Source organism: Gouania willdenowi, chromosome 12 (genome assembly GCF_900634775.1).
Source record: "Gouania willdenowi chromosome 12, fGouWil2.1, whole genome shotgun sequence".
Classification (NCBI taxonomy): Eukaryota; Metazoa; Chordata; class Actinopteri; order Blenniiformes; family Gobiesocidae; genus Gouania; species Gouania willdenowi.
In genome coordinates, this window is record NC_041055.1 from 31,197,472 (window position 1) to 31,214,251 (window position 16,780).

At 34.7% G+C, this 16,780-nt stretch overlaps 1 protein-coding gene across 3 annotated transcripts; it reads right to left on the reverse strand.

The window, feature by feature from the left end:
- Positions 1 to 2,482: 2,482 nt before the first annotated feature.
- Positions 2,483 to 10,594, reverse strand: btf3 (basic transcription factor 3). 3 transcript variants are annotated; one of them, XM_028462470.1, is made up of 6 exons: positions 10,508 to 10,594; positions 6,477 to 6,545; positions 6,212 to 6,325; positions 4,741 to 4,942; positions 4,612 to 4,662; positions 2,483 to 2,859 (listed from the first exon to the last, which is right to left on the reverse strand). In XM_028462470.1, the coding sequence occupies exons 2-6, from the start codon at positions 6,543 to 6,545 to the stop codon at positions 2,813 to 2,815; spliced, it is 483 nt and encodes a 160-aa protein (XP_028318271.1). In that variant the 5' UTR covers positions 10,508 to 10,594; the 3' UTR covers positions 2,483 to 2,812. The 3 variants fall into 3 exon arrangements, with proteins under 3 accessions (XP_028318271.1, XP_028318269.1, XP_028318270.1); XM_028462468.1 differs by having other exon boundaries at positions 4,612 to 4,668; XM_028462469.1 differs by having other exon boundaries at positions 4,612 to 4,668; positions 10,445 to 10,569.
- Between the last annotated feature and the right edge of the window lie 6,186 nt (positions 10,595 to 16,780).

The following is a 16,780-nucleotide window of genomic DNA, read 5'->3' on the forward strand; positions in this document are numbered from 1 at the left end:
GTAACGATTAGATTTAACATTTACATTTAATATTTAGATCTGGATTTAATCAACATTTAGATTTAACACTGACATAATTTATTACAAATTTCAGAAATATTGCTTAAATGTGTTTTGTTGCTAAATAATGCAAAAAAGTTGCTGTGTTTTAGCTTTTTTTAACTTTATAATCAGTGCCCCATACATTTCCCACTCTTTGATACACGTGTTCCACACCTGTGTGTAAAAATGTGTGTTTGTAATAACTGGTTGTGTGTGTGTGTGTGTGTGTGTGTGTTGACCTCAGTCGGCTTTGTGTAAATATATTTATCTGACTGTAAAAAAAAAAGCGCTGATTAGTCAACAAACAAAGCTGCTTAATAAAAGATCAGCTGTAGTTAAGCTGCGTTTCTTTGAATCCTGGAGTAAATAAAAGCTTATTTAGATCATGTTGTAGATCAATGGGGGGGGGGGGGGGGGGGTAGAGAAAGTGGGTTTAGAGAAAAAACCCAAACGCTGAGGTCATGTACACGTTTAAACTTTGATGCTCTTAAACTAAGGTTAGGTTTAAATCTAAAAACATGTTTGTGATTTTTTCAAAGTCACTGTTTGTGGGACAGTGATTATAAAGTAACGCATGATAAAATAAACTGCAACATTTAGCAACAAAAATGAGCTTTTATTTTGGCAATCTTCTGGTGATTTTGCATATTAGCCTAATATTTAGTTTCACCCGTAACTTTTAGATTGAATATTTAATAATTACACTTACATTTTGAGTTAATGCTTAAAATTTTAATTTCACATTTAGATTTACACTTAATATTTAACATTGAGATGTTTTTTATACCATGTGTTAATAAACAACCCACCAGTTCACTAGTTTTACACCCATAAATCCTGACTACCTGGATATAAATATGCACATTTAATCATTCTTTATCATTTATATTTCAATGTTTAATGTCTCTGCAGGGATTAAAGGGATCTCCAACATAAATGGGGTACATCATTTTTATCATTTCTGATTACGTGAAACAACGTGCAATGTGTGTGTTTCTTTTTTTAATTACAGATATCTTGTCTAACCAATATCCAGATTATAAATTTTGATTAATCGACCAGAATACATGTATATAATGTTCCACTAGAGGTCGCTGCAGGCTGTGAACATGAGGTTCACTTAAAAGATACAGGATGTCTAATGTACTAAATGTACTATACACTACAAACTCAATACCAAACACACACAATGATACCAAGAACATATCAGTTAATACAACATACATGTCTAATATAAACTATTAGTATGATTAGGATGAAATATACATCGAAGTTTCCAAAGATGCATTTGGAACCTGAAACGTTAAAAACCTTGTTCACACTGAGGCTAAATATCTGTTGATTCTCCACCTTTACTTTGAAAGTTCTGAAAACAATTGAAGTGAGAAAGTGACCAATTAGAATATCAACATGTGTTCATTTCATCCATAAAACTCGGACATATTTCTGAGATTTAATACTTCCCTCCATTGCGCTAACAAAATTTTCAGTTAATTTCAAAATAAGAGCCTTATTTACAAGAGTTAAAAAAAATAAAATTAAAAAAAACTAATGAAAGACCAGAAGAGATGTTTTTATTTTGAAAATGGATTGTTTGATTTTTAATTTGAAGGTCCATGTAGTATACATCAAGGTATTTCTCACATACTCAATCTTTTCATACTATCAAACGAAAAAAGCACTACATACTCATTTTAATGTCAACCTTAGTATGAGTAGAACGAAAGCGTATAACATTCACTTAAAAAATGAAATAAAAAATAAATATCAGTTTTTTTTTCTGAATAACATTTTTGGTTCGAGTTTGGGATATTTTTCCTGTTTTTCGGACACATTGTTTTTTTTAATTTTCTGTCTCTTAGTGTCTTTAACCAAGTAGAAAATTAAACAAGCTGCCGTGTTTGCTCTCAATAAAGAAATAAATGTATCTGTTGTTTCAAACGTCCTCTAAGCCAGGAGTTCTTAACTGGTCTCACGCTGGGACCCACATTTTGTCATGGTCATTAAATCGTGACCCACTTTTTTTTTTGAGAATTCAACCAACCAAATTCAGTTTTTCAAAAATAGCTGTTGAAAACATACATGTAATCTTTTTAAAAGCGTAAATCTAAGTATTTTCCTGAGCAACATGCATTTCACAGCATGACTGTCGAAAGAAAAGTTTCTTTTAAAATAAAAGTCCAACATGAGACATTAAGCTATTTATTTATTTTTGACCAGCTGTCCGCGACCCACTTAGTACAGGTCTGCGACCCACTTTTGGGTCCCGACCCACCAGTTGAGAATCACTGCTCTGGAAAAAGTTTGAAAAACAAAATTTGTCAAAAAAAAGAGGGAAAAAAATGCATGAAAAACAGAGGAAAAAAAAGAGTTATTGTGATATTTAGTCTTGTATTGTAACAGTAAAATTAACAGTAAATAAAAGGCGTAAACAGTGAAATAGTGACAGTAGCAAAGGTTTATTCCAGATGTGGTTTTTAGGGAGGCCACAGAGTTAAAGTTCAGTAACATGTAAGAAACCAATGCACAGTGAGGACCCTGAACCCCCCACCCAACCCCCCCCACGGACACAGACCCCCAACAACCATCAACGGAGCCTGGAGGCGTGGCCAATACTTCAAAGACATGGTCGGATCACTACTCTAGAAAAATACTCCGAGTATCATCCGAGTACTAGTTTTGCTGAGTCATGGCTTTGTGTGATTCTATCTTTTTGTGGTGCCTCCAGTGGTCGGGTCTAGTTCTGATGCTCCAGGGACTTTAGTTCACACTAGTCGGCCTCATCTTTAGACGCTTCGTCAAAATTCTCCACCAGATCTGAAACAACATGAAGTGTTGGAGGTTAACGACGCGGCGAGAAAGAAAGAAAAGTGCATTTATGTGAAACGTGATCCTCTGTGTGAAGAACAAACATCTAGTGACTCTACAGATGTTTCAGTGGATCAAACGTGAGAAAGGTGGAGGGGTTCAAATGGAAACATCAAAGAAAACTGATTTTCTATAATGACGTAATCTCTGTGGAGGTTCAGAGGTTAAAAAGTCCCGTGCATTTAACCTCAAGCTGCAACAACGAATCGACACATACCCCCTCCCTCACTAAATTGTCCATATTTCAAAAAGTATTCATCTGATCAAAGTCAAAATCTATTGATTGATGTGTCTATTGATTAATCACAGAATAATTGGTCATTTTTCAGAGCAAAATGTGTGGGATATTTGTTGAAATGACCCAAAATCCAAAGACGATACCGACATACACTTCATCAAAATCCTAGAGGAGTGGGCGCTAAAGAGTGTTTTTAGTCCTTCGTGCCAGTAGGTGGCAGTATGCACCATTCTGATGATTCACTGACTGTTGTATTTTTAAAGAAAGCTCAGGATTCTCTCCAGCACTGTTGAACGTAGGGGCTCCCCACATTGTTTTTGTTTTATCGGTACCGTTGTAATAATTGTTGCACACTTGGACACAAAGGGACTTCCAGGTGTGCAAAGGTTGTTTTAAATCTTTATAATCTGAATTACTCAAACACATTCATCAGCCGCACCGTCTATTTAATACAGGCGATCTGCTCGGATGCTTCACCCGAGGACCCCTGCTGCCCTTTAGCTGCCCCTGATGCTGCCTGTGTGCACCGTCCGATATAAGCAGTGCTGCTCGTCATCTTTATTTATTAACTCAAAACGGATCATTTACGTGTACGCGTCGCGTGTGAACCGCGTCGAGTGTGAACGTGTTCAGGCTTAAAGAGACATCGGCTTCATTCTGGTCAGACGAGTTCAGGTCGCGTCTTCTTTTTTGGCTTGATTACTGCGTGCGTACGCATCCTTTGTGGGCGTGTCCGTTCCAATATTACTACAGGTCCCACATAAAACCTCATTTTAATTTGAAAAGAGTGTCTTTCTTGTCTCTACAGTGGGTGTGAGTATTTATTAGTGGAGGGGACACACACACACGCAGGTTTTTGTTGTTTTTGGCCCCGCCCTCAATTGTTCCCACCGTACACTGACAGTAAAAAATGACTGAAGTGAACTTGAATTGTTGACTATTGTTCTGTTTGAATAACATCAAATGATCAAGTCTTTTCTAACATTCCACACTACAAAATAAGTCATAAAAGTGTGTATGATTCGTGTTGGTATCGTATCGCTATCGACCAATACTCAAGGCTACAAAACCGGTATGGTATCGGACGTGAAAAAGTTGTATCGTGACATCCCTAATACCAAGCATGAGTAACTATAACTACGTTCATCATCACCTTCACCAATTAAATGACTTTTAGCTTTAAAATAAGGCTGGAACAAAGATTTAAAAACAACCAAACTTCAGCTTTACTTCACTAAATTTGACCCTTAAAGAGTTTAACATTTAGAAATGTTCCACATCAAAAACACTCGGTCACGTGACACACGACCACCTATGCTGTGAAAAGTTCCTGGTGAGAACCCTGAAGCTGTTGTGTAGCTGTGGATTAAAGCAGAAAGCTGTATATCAGCTACATCTGCTAATGTCCTCATTAACCATGTGACCCCTCACAGCCAATCAAAGGATGAGATGTTGTTCCTCACCTGGAACATCGTCGTCCTCCTCTTCTACTGCAGCGATCGGTGCTTTTCCATCTGTAGCTGTAAGAGGCACTATTACTATTCACTCTGCGCACACACACACACACTGAACACACACGCTTCGTCACTCACCCTGTTTGGGTAGAGCCTCTGCCAGTCTCCTCAGGCTGGTGAGGTTGTCTGCTCCCAGCTGGTTGAGGATGCCTGGCAGCATCTCAGTCAGCTGTTTGGTCTCAGCGTGGCCGGTGATGGTGAAGGTGTTTGCTGCCAGAGACGCCTGGACTTTAGGGTTGTTGAAGTGGATCACTGTGCCTTGGTTTGTAAACATGTTCACCTGGAAACAAACAACGTTAGTGTGGTCGACGCCCACAGGACGGAGTGATCTGATTGGATAACAGCCGTTAGCATTTAAAGGAGTTAAACCAAAATTTTTAAACCCATGAAAACAATTGGAAACTTTAGATTTGTAAATGCAATTTTACATTTTAAACATATGAGTTGAATTTAAGCCTTTTTTGCTTATTTTTACCATTTTTCTACAACTACACCAAACTTGCCATATTTTAACCTGTTAATCACTTTTTCTTGCCATATTTTTGCTCCTTTTAATACATTTTTACTACATTACTCCCATTACTGACACTTCATCACATTTCAATGTCTTTTTTACACATTTTTTCCACTTTCCAGACATGTTCAGCATGTATAAACCCTTTCCACCACTTTTCCACCTAATGTCACATATGTTGACCCATTATTGTCACTTTTAACCTCTTTTCACCATATTTCATGCTTACTTTAGCCAATTTAACCACATTCACAATTTGTCATACCCATTATTTGCCAGTTTTAACAGATTTTTCCTACTTTTTTCTGTCACTTTTAAGCCAATATTGACATCTTGAACCCTTTTTCACCACTTTTTCTGTATGTTTTTGTCCACTAATTCTAATTTCCAACTTTAAAACAATTTCTGTGGTTTTTAAAATCCTGTTTCGCCACCTTTAACACAATTTTTGGTCCTTTCAACCCATTTTATTTCAGATTAAAACAAGGATTTACATATTTAAAATGACATACTATGGCACTAATCATTTCCTGGATAGAATCCAAAACGCTTTATTTTGAAGGACAAACAAAAACAAAAGCTTTAGAATCATTTCAGAGGCTTTAATCTGATAGATTCTATTTGAACATGTAATCATATGAACACAGGTTTGGACAAAACAACAACGGAGTCAATGTAGAGGAAATAGGGTTTTGAAAATACTTTGTTTCTTTTTCTAAATTCAGGGTTTGGTTTATTTAATATTTCATTAAAAAAATTCAAAATATTGGTTTTCAAACCCTGTGAGATACAAAAAATAAACCACAATTAAAAAAGTGTCAAAATAAAACATGTGTAAGCTCCAGTTCAAAGGTAGATATACAGTAAGATGTGCTAACATGGATTAATCTGATTATATATTATAAAGATGTATGAGATTCCATTAACAAGAAAATTGGAGAGCTTTAAGTCGGGCTTTTTGTCTCAAAATGCTGGAAATGGAAATCTTGATACATCTTGAATATGTAAGAATTGCCCAGCTCAGACTCCACCCACCTCCTCAATGCCAGAGATGTTGTTGACACCTAGTTTCTTTAAGGAGAACTGGAGCTTCTTGTCGTCTGCTGTGGCCGTTCTGTGAACAACCTTCTTCTTTCTACGAGCGGTTCCCTGTAGAGGAGCAGAAACATTCAAACATGATGAGAACCTGAGGCAGAATCAATCTGAACACAGACACTAACAGATTTATTTGTCTAAAACACCTCAGGCTTCACCTGCTGTTTGTTTGAAAAGTGGGAGGAGTTTGACACTAAGAACTCACCTTTCCTCCGATGCGGACTTGGGTTTGTAGCTTCAAGAGTTTTTCTTGATTCATGATTGCGTCTTTCATCTGGAGAGAAAACATCTCATTATTATTATTATTATGACAAAATCTGCCATTATTTAAACACCAGCACAAACTAATGCTTCATTTAACAGAAGAGAGACAACAATAAAAACAATATCTATTCTAGACTGAAAACACAACATAGAGCAGCAGCATGACAGGAACTAACTTAATTCTAGGTTTACATGCCAGATGCCTTCAAGAAACTAAGAATATTTTCTGAACAATTTAATTCAATTTTTGCTTATTTTTCCCTTTTTTTCAGCAACTCCACCAAATTCACCATATTTTAATTTATTTTCATCACTTTTTCTTGCACCGTTTAATGTATTTTTGCTACATTTCTCCCATTTCTGTCACTTCTACATCACATTTCAATATCTTTTCTGCACATTTTTTCCACTTTACAGACATGTTCAACACTTATAAACCATTTCCACCACAAATGTCACATGTTGACTAAGGATGCACCAATCCATCGGCCGATCCTTACAAATGAAACCGATCTTCTCCAACTATTTTTTTCTACCTCCGGAAAAATCTTAAAGTGGGTCATAAAGTCAGCCACTCCCCTTCTGCTGTGTGACGACTGACAGACACGCCTACCAGTCATGTGTGGTGTGTATGTGCGTGCTGCGCATGCCTCTGCTACACAGGATAACAACAGCAGTCAAAGAGGCACGGTTAGCTTAGCATGTCCGCAGTAATACACAATGAAAGAGAGCAAAGCATCGCAATTTGTAATTCCTGTAATTAGGGCTGGGCGATATGGCCTTTTATAAATACCGCGATATTTTTAGGCCATGTCACGATACACGATATATATCTCGATATTTTGCATTACCCTTGAATTAACACTTTGATGCACAAAATCACACCAGTATGATGATTCTATATGTCTACATTAAAACATTCTTGATCATACTGCATTAATATATGCCAATTTTAAACTTTCATGCAAAAAAGGGGATATCACAACTAAGTCAAAGTTGACATAACTGTATTTATTAAACAGTGAGTGGCTCAAACATAAAATTGTCAACAGAAAGTGCACGTTCTGTGCAAAATTGTCACAGAGACATTTCAAAACAAGACATTAGTGCAGGATGCAACTCACATGGCATTTCAAAACACAAAATTAAAGTGCACTTTTTGTACATAATGCCACTACAATATTTTAAAACAAATAGTGCCATTTTGTGCATGTTGTCATTAAGATGACATTTCAAAAAAAAAAAAAAAAAAAGTCCGCGAGTTTAACGGTATGGTCATTTTCAACACCGCACAGACTACAAGCTGCGATATATCGAGTATATTCGATATATCGCCCAGCCCTAACTGTAATGCAGAAATAAGTTGTGGTGAAGCAGCAAACAAAACGCTACCTCATGCACTATAAGACACCGCTAAGCGTGGAGCATCTGAAGCTAGAAATCAAGCTAATGCTAAAGCTAACGAAGCAAAACAGCCAGTGGGCTGCTGTCACAGCTTATGATCAGTGTAAAGAGCAATGTGACTACAAAACAATGATGGAGTTCATGGTTTTGTACATGAATAAAAAGTTTAAGTTATTTTTTAGATTAACATTTTTACATTTAATTATCCATCAAACTGCTGCATTTGGACATTTTTTTTTTTTTTTTTTAATTTTGCTTTACAAGTAAAATTAAAATAAATACTTTATTAGTAATTTAAGATGTTTTGTTAGTTTATCCTGTAGATGATTATTTTATCATCTTCGCCAAACCCTGTGGTTATCTTTATTTGTAAAACCAAAATACTGCCGACTGTGCACTTTTTAGTCAAAGAGCTGTAAACATGTCTGCAGTGGAACCTGTTGGACACATTTAGTTTGTTTTTAAAATGTGAAAAATAAGAAACTAAAAAAAGAGATATAGTTTAGTATTTTGGACAGTAATGTTCTAAACTTTTATTTTATATTTGAGATAACTACCTCATGTGCAGTTAAAACAACACATTTGTGTTGTTTTGTGGATATTGTTCAATGCTTTACAATAAAATAAGATTGAAACATTCAAAGTGTATGCTTTAAAAAAAAAAAAAAAAAAAAGGGGGGTCCGCGGGTCAAATAAAAATTGATGCACCCCTTACGTTGACCCATTATTGTCATTTTTAACCTCTTCACAATATTTTATGCTTATTTTTTTTCAGCCAATTTAACCACAGTCACCATTTGTCGTGCCCATTATTTTCCAGTTTAAACTAATTGTTTCTACTCCCACATTTTTGCAACTTTAGCCAATATTGACACTTTGAACCCTTTTTACCACTTTTTCTGTCAGTTTTCGGCCACATTTTTGGTCACTTTGAACCCATTTTTATTTGTGATTAAAACAAGGATTTCCATCTTTAAGATGACTATAATAATGACAAACGTTCCTGGATAACAGTGGATATTATTCAGATGAATAAATAAATGTGGTTATCACAGATTCATAGATCAATGGACCATAATTTTGCTGACTTTATGGATGGACCCCAAAAATCTCTCCCCTTTATAGGCAATAAATACCTGGTCAGAATGTTATTTATTTAGTGGCTCCTTAAACAAGGTCCAGAAACTCTTGGTACACAAACAAACAAACATGACAGCGTGTTTAGTGCAACTAGGCAAAAACAACACTTGTTTAACATGCGTTAATCAATCCGAAACTAATTTAACGTGGCTGTTAAAACACCGAGGAGTGTTAATAAATAAACTGATCAGAAATATAAACAATATTTCAGTTTTTGCTCACGTTTTTCATGAACTCAACCTAAAAATCTAAACTTTTCCTATGTATGTTACTTTTTTTTTTTTTAAGACTAGTGACAAAAAACAAGTTATAGTTTTAAATTAACTCTACTTTAGTGAAATTCAGGCCAGCTGACTCCAGATTAAATATTTAATTTTCGTTTCCACCAAACAAAAAATTCATATTTGGCTTAGATTATCCAAACTAGAGGCATTTCCCTAAAAAGCAAACAAACAGCACTGATATGCAAGACAAAAATCCAAGTTCACATATGACAGAAAGTAGCAGTAGAAAGTAAAATAGTCTTTTGTTCTCTTCTACCTAAATATATAATACTCTACAATTATTATTTGAAAGTGTTTTTATTCAAATGGTTTACTAAACTTATCTTCTGTAGTTCTTATCTTGACCAACGCCTTAACTGCTTCTCCACACCCACAAAACATAAATAAATTACATTTGTTTCCCTAAACTGCGATTTCATATTAGAAATAAAATACAACACTTGCATTAGAATTAATAGCAGTGACACTGATTTATACTGTGATTAAATTAATTTGTAAAACAATAACTATCATGACAAGGAAAGCAGCACAGATTAAATAGGACCTTCGTGTCGAAAGTTATTATATGAATTAAAGTTTAACTAATTTTAGACAAAAGACAACAACTTTAATGTGCAAACTTCTACACTGAAATTTCATGTAGATGTTGTTATAAAATACAGACTCGTAAGGAGAAAAAGATCCATATTAGAGCCAACTTTAGGTTTAAATAGACTTAAAAACATGAGCTGACACTGAAAAGTGAAAATCCATAATAGGGCGGTCAGTGAACGCATCTTCTGATTTTAAAAGCAGTCACAAGCTAATTGTTGCCTTTGCCTTAATTTTAAACATTTAATAATAAACTTCTCATATATCCGTCCGAACGCAGTGCAGCTAAGTATTTAAATCAATCTGAGTCAAACACAAACGAGCCATGCTCAGCTTTTAAGAGACACTCCATCCATGCTAACAGCAGCTAGCCTAGGAGCTAACAGCTGCGGCCCGCTCAGCACACCCACACAAACCGCACACGGTGAGCCGGTTTAGCGTCACACCACTACCCAGTCCATCCAGTTAGAGCCACAAGGCTTTCCTTTACCTCTTTCCGTGGGTTCAAGGGCAAACAGTGCAGGGAAGAAGGTATTAAAAGCTCCTCACTGACCTGTAAACTATTACAGCAGACACATGCGGGAAGCAAGATGGAAGCGAGAGAGGGAGGAGGAAGTGACGTCAAAGGAGAAGTGGGGAGCCGCGCAGGAGATTTTAGCCCTGGGTGAGGTCTGCAGGGCATTATTAGTAATTATACACAATCTTATGGGCACAACTTCCTCTGGGACACCGGAAGTAGCAGTTATCGATTAGCTTATCGATGTATTCTGCCTGAAACAATTTAATTAATGACCATGCGTGTCAACTTTAAGCTATTTTATGACGTTTTCGATGTATTTGCTAAAAAGAAAAGGACATATCTGTTTATATTTGGGTGAACTTGGGAAATACCTGCATTGGAATTCACAAATTCCATGTTTTTATTTAATCAAGACTGTCTATCACACAAACAAAGTAAGGACAATTAGTTTAAACTGGCAAAAAAAAAAAGAAAGAAAGAAAATGGACATGACACATGGTGAATGTGGTTAAATTGTCAAAAAAAATAAGCATGAAATATTGTGAATAGCGGTTAAAAGTGACAATAATGGGTCAACATATGCGACATCTGGTAGAAAAGTGATGAAAGGGTTTGTATGTGCTGAAAATGGAAAAAATGTGCATCAAAGGCATTGAAATAGATAGAGAAGTGTCAGAAATGAGAGCAATGTATCAAAAATGCAAAAAAAGGAGCAAAAATATGGCAAGAAAAAGTGATGAAAATAGGCTAATATATCGTGAGTTTTGTGTAGTTGCAGAAAAAGGGTAAAAATAAGCAAAAATGGGTTTAAATTGTTCAAAAAATATTCCTAATTTCTTGAAGGCATCTGACAACCGCTTTCCAGTGTCTCACAACCCCAAATGGGGTCCTGACCCAAAGGTTGAGAACCCCTGTTTTACATACGGTTGTGGGAATAAGACACTGCATGTGTTAATGGCAGGGTGATGCAGATTAAAGCCAAAATATGCATTTTAGAAATAAAAAGGAAGATGGAGTTTTATTCTGAACTAAAACCATGCATTTTGTTTTGTTTTTTTAAATAAAATTAAGTTTTGGTTTTGAAATAAATATGACCAGTTTATTCCTCACCACACAATTCTCTCATCAACCACACTCAGGCATTACGCTTTAATTCACTTTCCAAAGTTTACTGTTTTCATTTTTTCTCATTTGGCACGATATTTGAATGCGTATTAGCTCAAATCTGTAAACAATTAGGTGATTGTTCATAATACCTTGGAATTAGTTAATGATTTATACAAACAACACGTGTTTCAGCATGTGTGTGCAACACACACACAACTTTTGAAAATGATTATTTTACTTAACAAAACAGTGTTTTATCCAACTTTACTGTCTCGTGCAGGATGGATATTCATGTTTTACAGCAAAACAAAGTATTTGGACTCTGAGCGGTGGGAAAGAAGGTTGAAGTTCAAGTCTCTTTAGGTCTGAATGTGCAGAGTTTGAATACTGGGGAAAAAAGGATTACATCAATGGATGGAAGATGGATGGATGGTCAAAAGGCCTTCATTTGAATTTCTGTTTTTCAAAGGCAATGACTGAAGGTTTATGGAACATATTGTTGTTTTTTGGGGGGAGAAACACACAACAAACAAAACAACGAAACTTTGTTAGATTATTGAGCATTATTACAAATTTAGAATGTAGTAAAATAAAATAAAATATATGAATGAAGGAATTCCACACTCCATAACAGGGTGTCACACTCATTCTAGTTCAGGGGCCAAATATGCAGCAGTTTGATCTCCAGTGGGTCACAAAGTTACTATGACAGATGGAGATACATTCTATAACCTCCATTAGAGCCACTTTTTGTGCATGTTTTTCCAGGTTTCCTGCAGTGTGAGGCTCTCTGCACCGAGTCTGCCTTTCTTTCTTTTTTCGTGCATGTGATCCACATTAATCACGTGGTTCACACACCGTGATGGTGACACTCACTCAGGGGTTTGTCTGAGGATAATAAAATGTTTCTTTGGTTTCAAACCAACCTCACAAACACAAGGGGAAACCAGGAGGGTAAAACCAAACAAAAAACAAAACTTACACTCAGTTACAGTTACCTGTGGAAACTACACTTAATATTATTATTTTAATTTTTAACATCACTAAATATGCCTTCAGATTAACGTTAGAAAAATTAACATCTTGGAAGTAAAGTAAGGATTTGTTTATAGTTTGTTCTATTTAATTAATACTTAATACATACTACACTTATTGGGCTTTCTTAGGGGAATAATCGTTTTTATTCATCATGAAATATATTGAAACTACAATTCAAATCAACCATTTAAATGGAAAACAAACTTTAAAGTGACGTTTTTTAATAATAAGCATTGGTAAATTATTATATTACATTATTTTAGTTTGCTTTTACAATATTATTCCTCAAAGTTACGTCATGTTTAATCAGTTTGGATTTGTTAGTGACAATTAATACAATTTCACCAAATGAAAACTATCCATGTACATTTGACTCTGCAAATGTTTAATGTGACCTGCATAAATATATAACGGTTAAAGGTTTATTAAGAAATCCTGCTCTGATTTTTTAGGGTAACATAGAAGGAAAAATCATGAATTGATTTACTTATTCTTCAATTTTAGGTTGATCGTGCTTATACTGTATGATGTAGGGAAAATGAATGAATTAATAATATAATTATAACTCTAGCATTATCAAATATTCATATCAAGGAGGCATTGGATAAATGTAAAGTTTTTTCCCCATTATGCTTTTTTGTTGTCCTTTCGTCTTATTTTAGTTTTTAATCTCATTTTTATGTAACACAGCTTAATTTCATATTGAAACTGGATGTATAAAAATGTAATATTATGAACACAAGGCCTGGGGTGTTGGTTTAAGTGTGTCACATGTTGACCACTAGATGGCGTCAGTGAAGAGCAAAACAGAAAAAAGTATCAAAATATGCAATAATTATTAATAAAAAATAAATAAAACATGATTTTGGATTAGTTGTGATTGGAAAACACGTGACAAATAAAGTTTTTTATTTATTTATTTAGCTCTAATTTAATATATTAATTAGTTTGGTTACACATTTGGATTTAGATTAATCGCTTAAGAAGTACACACAAGTTGTTTATACTATAAAGTAAAATAAATTAATATATATATCTACATATATATAGATATATATATATTTATCTGCACATGAACATTTTAGAGTGAAATGTTAAAGGAAACCAAAACAAAAAATATTTTTTTGGACGATTTAAATTCTCTCGGATGTTATATTATAATTTTTTTTTCTTTTGTTTTTAATTTTGTTTCTTTTATGTTAAAGTTTTGTACTTTTGCTGCCACTTGTTTTTCTTTTTTCTTTTCTTTTTGCATTTTATTATATATGTATTTCTTTCTTTCTTTCTTTTTTTTTACAAAACTCATTCTATTTTTTTCTGAGGGCGTGCGTGAATCTTATTTATATATATATATATATATATATATATATATATATATATATATATATATATATATATATATATATATATATATTAATCAATCTAATGACTGAGTTAATTATATACAATTCAAAAAAATCGTATCACTGACATTTTTTTAATCATATAGCGGCATGAAGTGAACACACACACACACGCACGCACGCACGCACGCACGCACACACACACACACACACACACACACACACACACACACACACACACACACACACACACACACACGCACGCACACACACACACACACACACACACACACACACACACACACACAGCTCGCATGCTCTGCGTGACCTGTGACTGATTCGAGTTAACAGCAGACACTCTTTTCCATTACAAATGGCTCGCGGATAATCTCGATAACTACACGATCACGCAAACCGAGCAGCAGCAGCATGGTTGGATGGTTGGATGGTTGGATGGATGGATGGATGGATGGATGGATGGATGGATGGATGGATACATGGATGGATGGATGGATGGATGAATGGATGGATGAATGGATGGATGGATGGATGGATGGATGGATGCAGTGCACCAAGTTTCAAATTGAACAACTAATGTTCGTGTTTTCCCCCAAAAGTGTCTTTAAACTTTTTAAAAGTTCAATCAAATGAATAGTTATTTCCTGCAGGCTGCATTTGTAATGTTTTATTTTGAAGGTGTCTAATTTGTTCTATTTGATTCTGTTCGGAAATTTTGCAGAAGCTCAAATTATTTCACATGCAGAGAAAACAAACCCCAACGGATCAATAAAAAAGGACTTTTCTAAACATTTTAGTAAAGTTTGATGTAAAAAAAAAAATGTAGGAATTTACAAAAAAGTTTGTGAAATATATTTTGATCTAATGAGATCAAAGTACATTTCAAAGTAAAAAGATGCCTGAATAAATGAAACCATAACAAAATTAACCCTGATTATTTGGTTTGTTTGTGATATTCAATTAAATTTTATTTATATCTGCAATTACAACAAAAGTCATCTCAAAGCTCTTTTATTATATTAAGGGTTATTTTATTCAGACAACTTTTTTCAGAAAATTTACTTTGATCTAAGGAGGAAATTTCAAAGTAAATTTCATAGGCAAAGCAAGGAAAATGTATTTGTATAAAACACATTTCATACACAATTCAATGTGTTTTACATGATTAAAGAGTTTAAAAGTCAATACAAACATTTAAAATCAGCAGTAAAAACTTTAAATCAACAATATTATGATTAAAAAAAATCTCCCTCTCAGTCAAGTAAATTACTAAATTCAAAGAAAATTTATGTTGATCTAAGCCAGGTGTCAAACTCAAGGCCCGGGGACCAAATCTGGCCCTTTCAGAGGATCCGATTTGGCCCACTGGAGAAAGTGAAAATGACAGAGAAAACATGAATCATTCTTTAAATTACCAAATAATAATATTAATGTATTGGATTTCAAATAGCGCTTTATCACTCAAAGTGCTTTTACATTGATGTGCATCATTCTTTCATTCCACACAAGGTGGTGGGAAGCTACTATTGTAGCCACAGCTGCCCTGGGGCAAACTGACAGAAGTGAGGCTGAACCATCGGTCCCTCCAACCACCACCAACACTCACTCACTCACCACATTCATATAATGTGGATAAAGGGCCTTGTCCAAGAACACAGCGAGAATGACTTTCATAGAGCAGGATTGGAACCCCCAACCCTTTAGTTATTGGACAATGGTCACCCCATGAATAATTCAGTTGTAAGAACTCAATTTTTTTCTAAAATCTTGCAATTTTTCTAAAACTATTCCAAAAAATCACCCCAAATTAAAAGAAAATTGGTCCAAAAATAAATAAATCAAAGGACATTTACGTATCTGTCATTTATTGCTAGATATTGTTGATACCTTCCATACGTTATGTCTAATTTACAAATGGAAGTGCAAACTAGGCCACATTAATGTGGCTTTTTTTTTTTAAAGGAAATCAAAGTAGATTACAAAGTAAATGTATATGATCTAAGGAGATCAAAGATCAAAAAAAAAAAGTTGTCTGAATAAAAATAGGCATGTTTGTGATATTATGTTATGGTTTCATTAATTCAGACAACTTTTTTCCAAGAAATGTACTTTGATCAAATGAGATCAAAGTCAATTTTACTCTATTTCAAAGTCAATTTACTTTGATCTCAGGAGATCTAAGCAGATAAGTACATTTTCCTGAAAAATGTTGTCTGAATGACTTAGGATTACTATTGCAACAACACATTAGGGTAAAACTAACCTGTCTCACGACGGTCTAACCCCAGCTTACAACATAACATTTAAAAAAAGAAGTCAAAATGAACTTCCTAGAATTATTAGGCATGTCTGTGGCCTTGATTTAAAGTGAGATATATATTTTGTAAAACCTTTAATAAACATTCACACATTCTAACTTTCCTCATTTCAAACAATCGCTCTTTTTTTTTTTTTTTCGGGTGACGTCTCCTGACCATGTGGCCAGGAAGTCGGTATAAACAGGGATCCGTGGTTCGCCCCCCATTCTGTGTCAGTCCACTGTGGTCTGGTCCCGTCGCAGGTCTTGTGGTCTCATGGGGTGCACGCGCCCCCGGTTCTGAACCCTATGGAGCTTGCATCTCCTCCTCCATAGATCAAAGTAAATTTACTTTGAAATGAAGTTAGATCTCCTTAGATCAAAGTAGGCATGTTTGTGGGTAAGGTTTAATTTATTCAGACAACTTTTTCAGGAAATTTACTTTGAAATTTACCTTGATCAAAGGAGATCAAAGTAAATATTAACAAAGTCAATTTCAAAATT

Excerpts from the sequence above, each read along its gene's own strand:
- btf3 (XM_028462468.1), bottom strand. The coding sequence starts at position 6,545 with ATGAAAGACGCAATCATGAATCAAGAAAAACTCTTGAAGCTACAAACC. Across the intron at positions 6,326-6,476 it reads AAGTCCGCATCGGAGGAAAG|GGAACCGCTCGTAGAAAGAA; the intron begins GTGAGTTCTTAG and ends GCTCCTCTACAG. Across the intron at positions 4,943-6,211 it reads ACATCTCTGGCATTGAGGAG|GTGAACATGTTTACAAACCA; the intron begins GTGGGTGGAGTC and ends GTTTGTTTCCAG.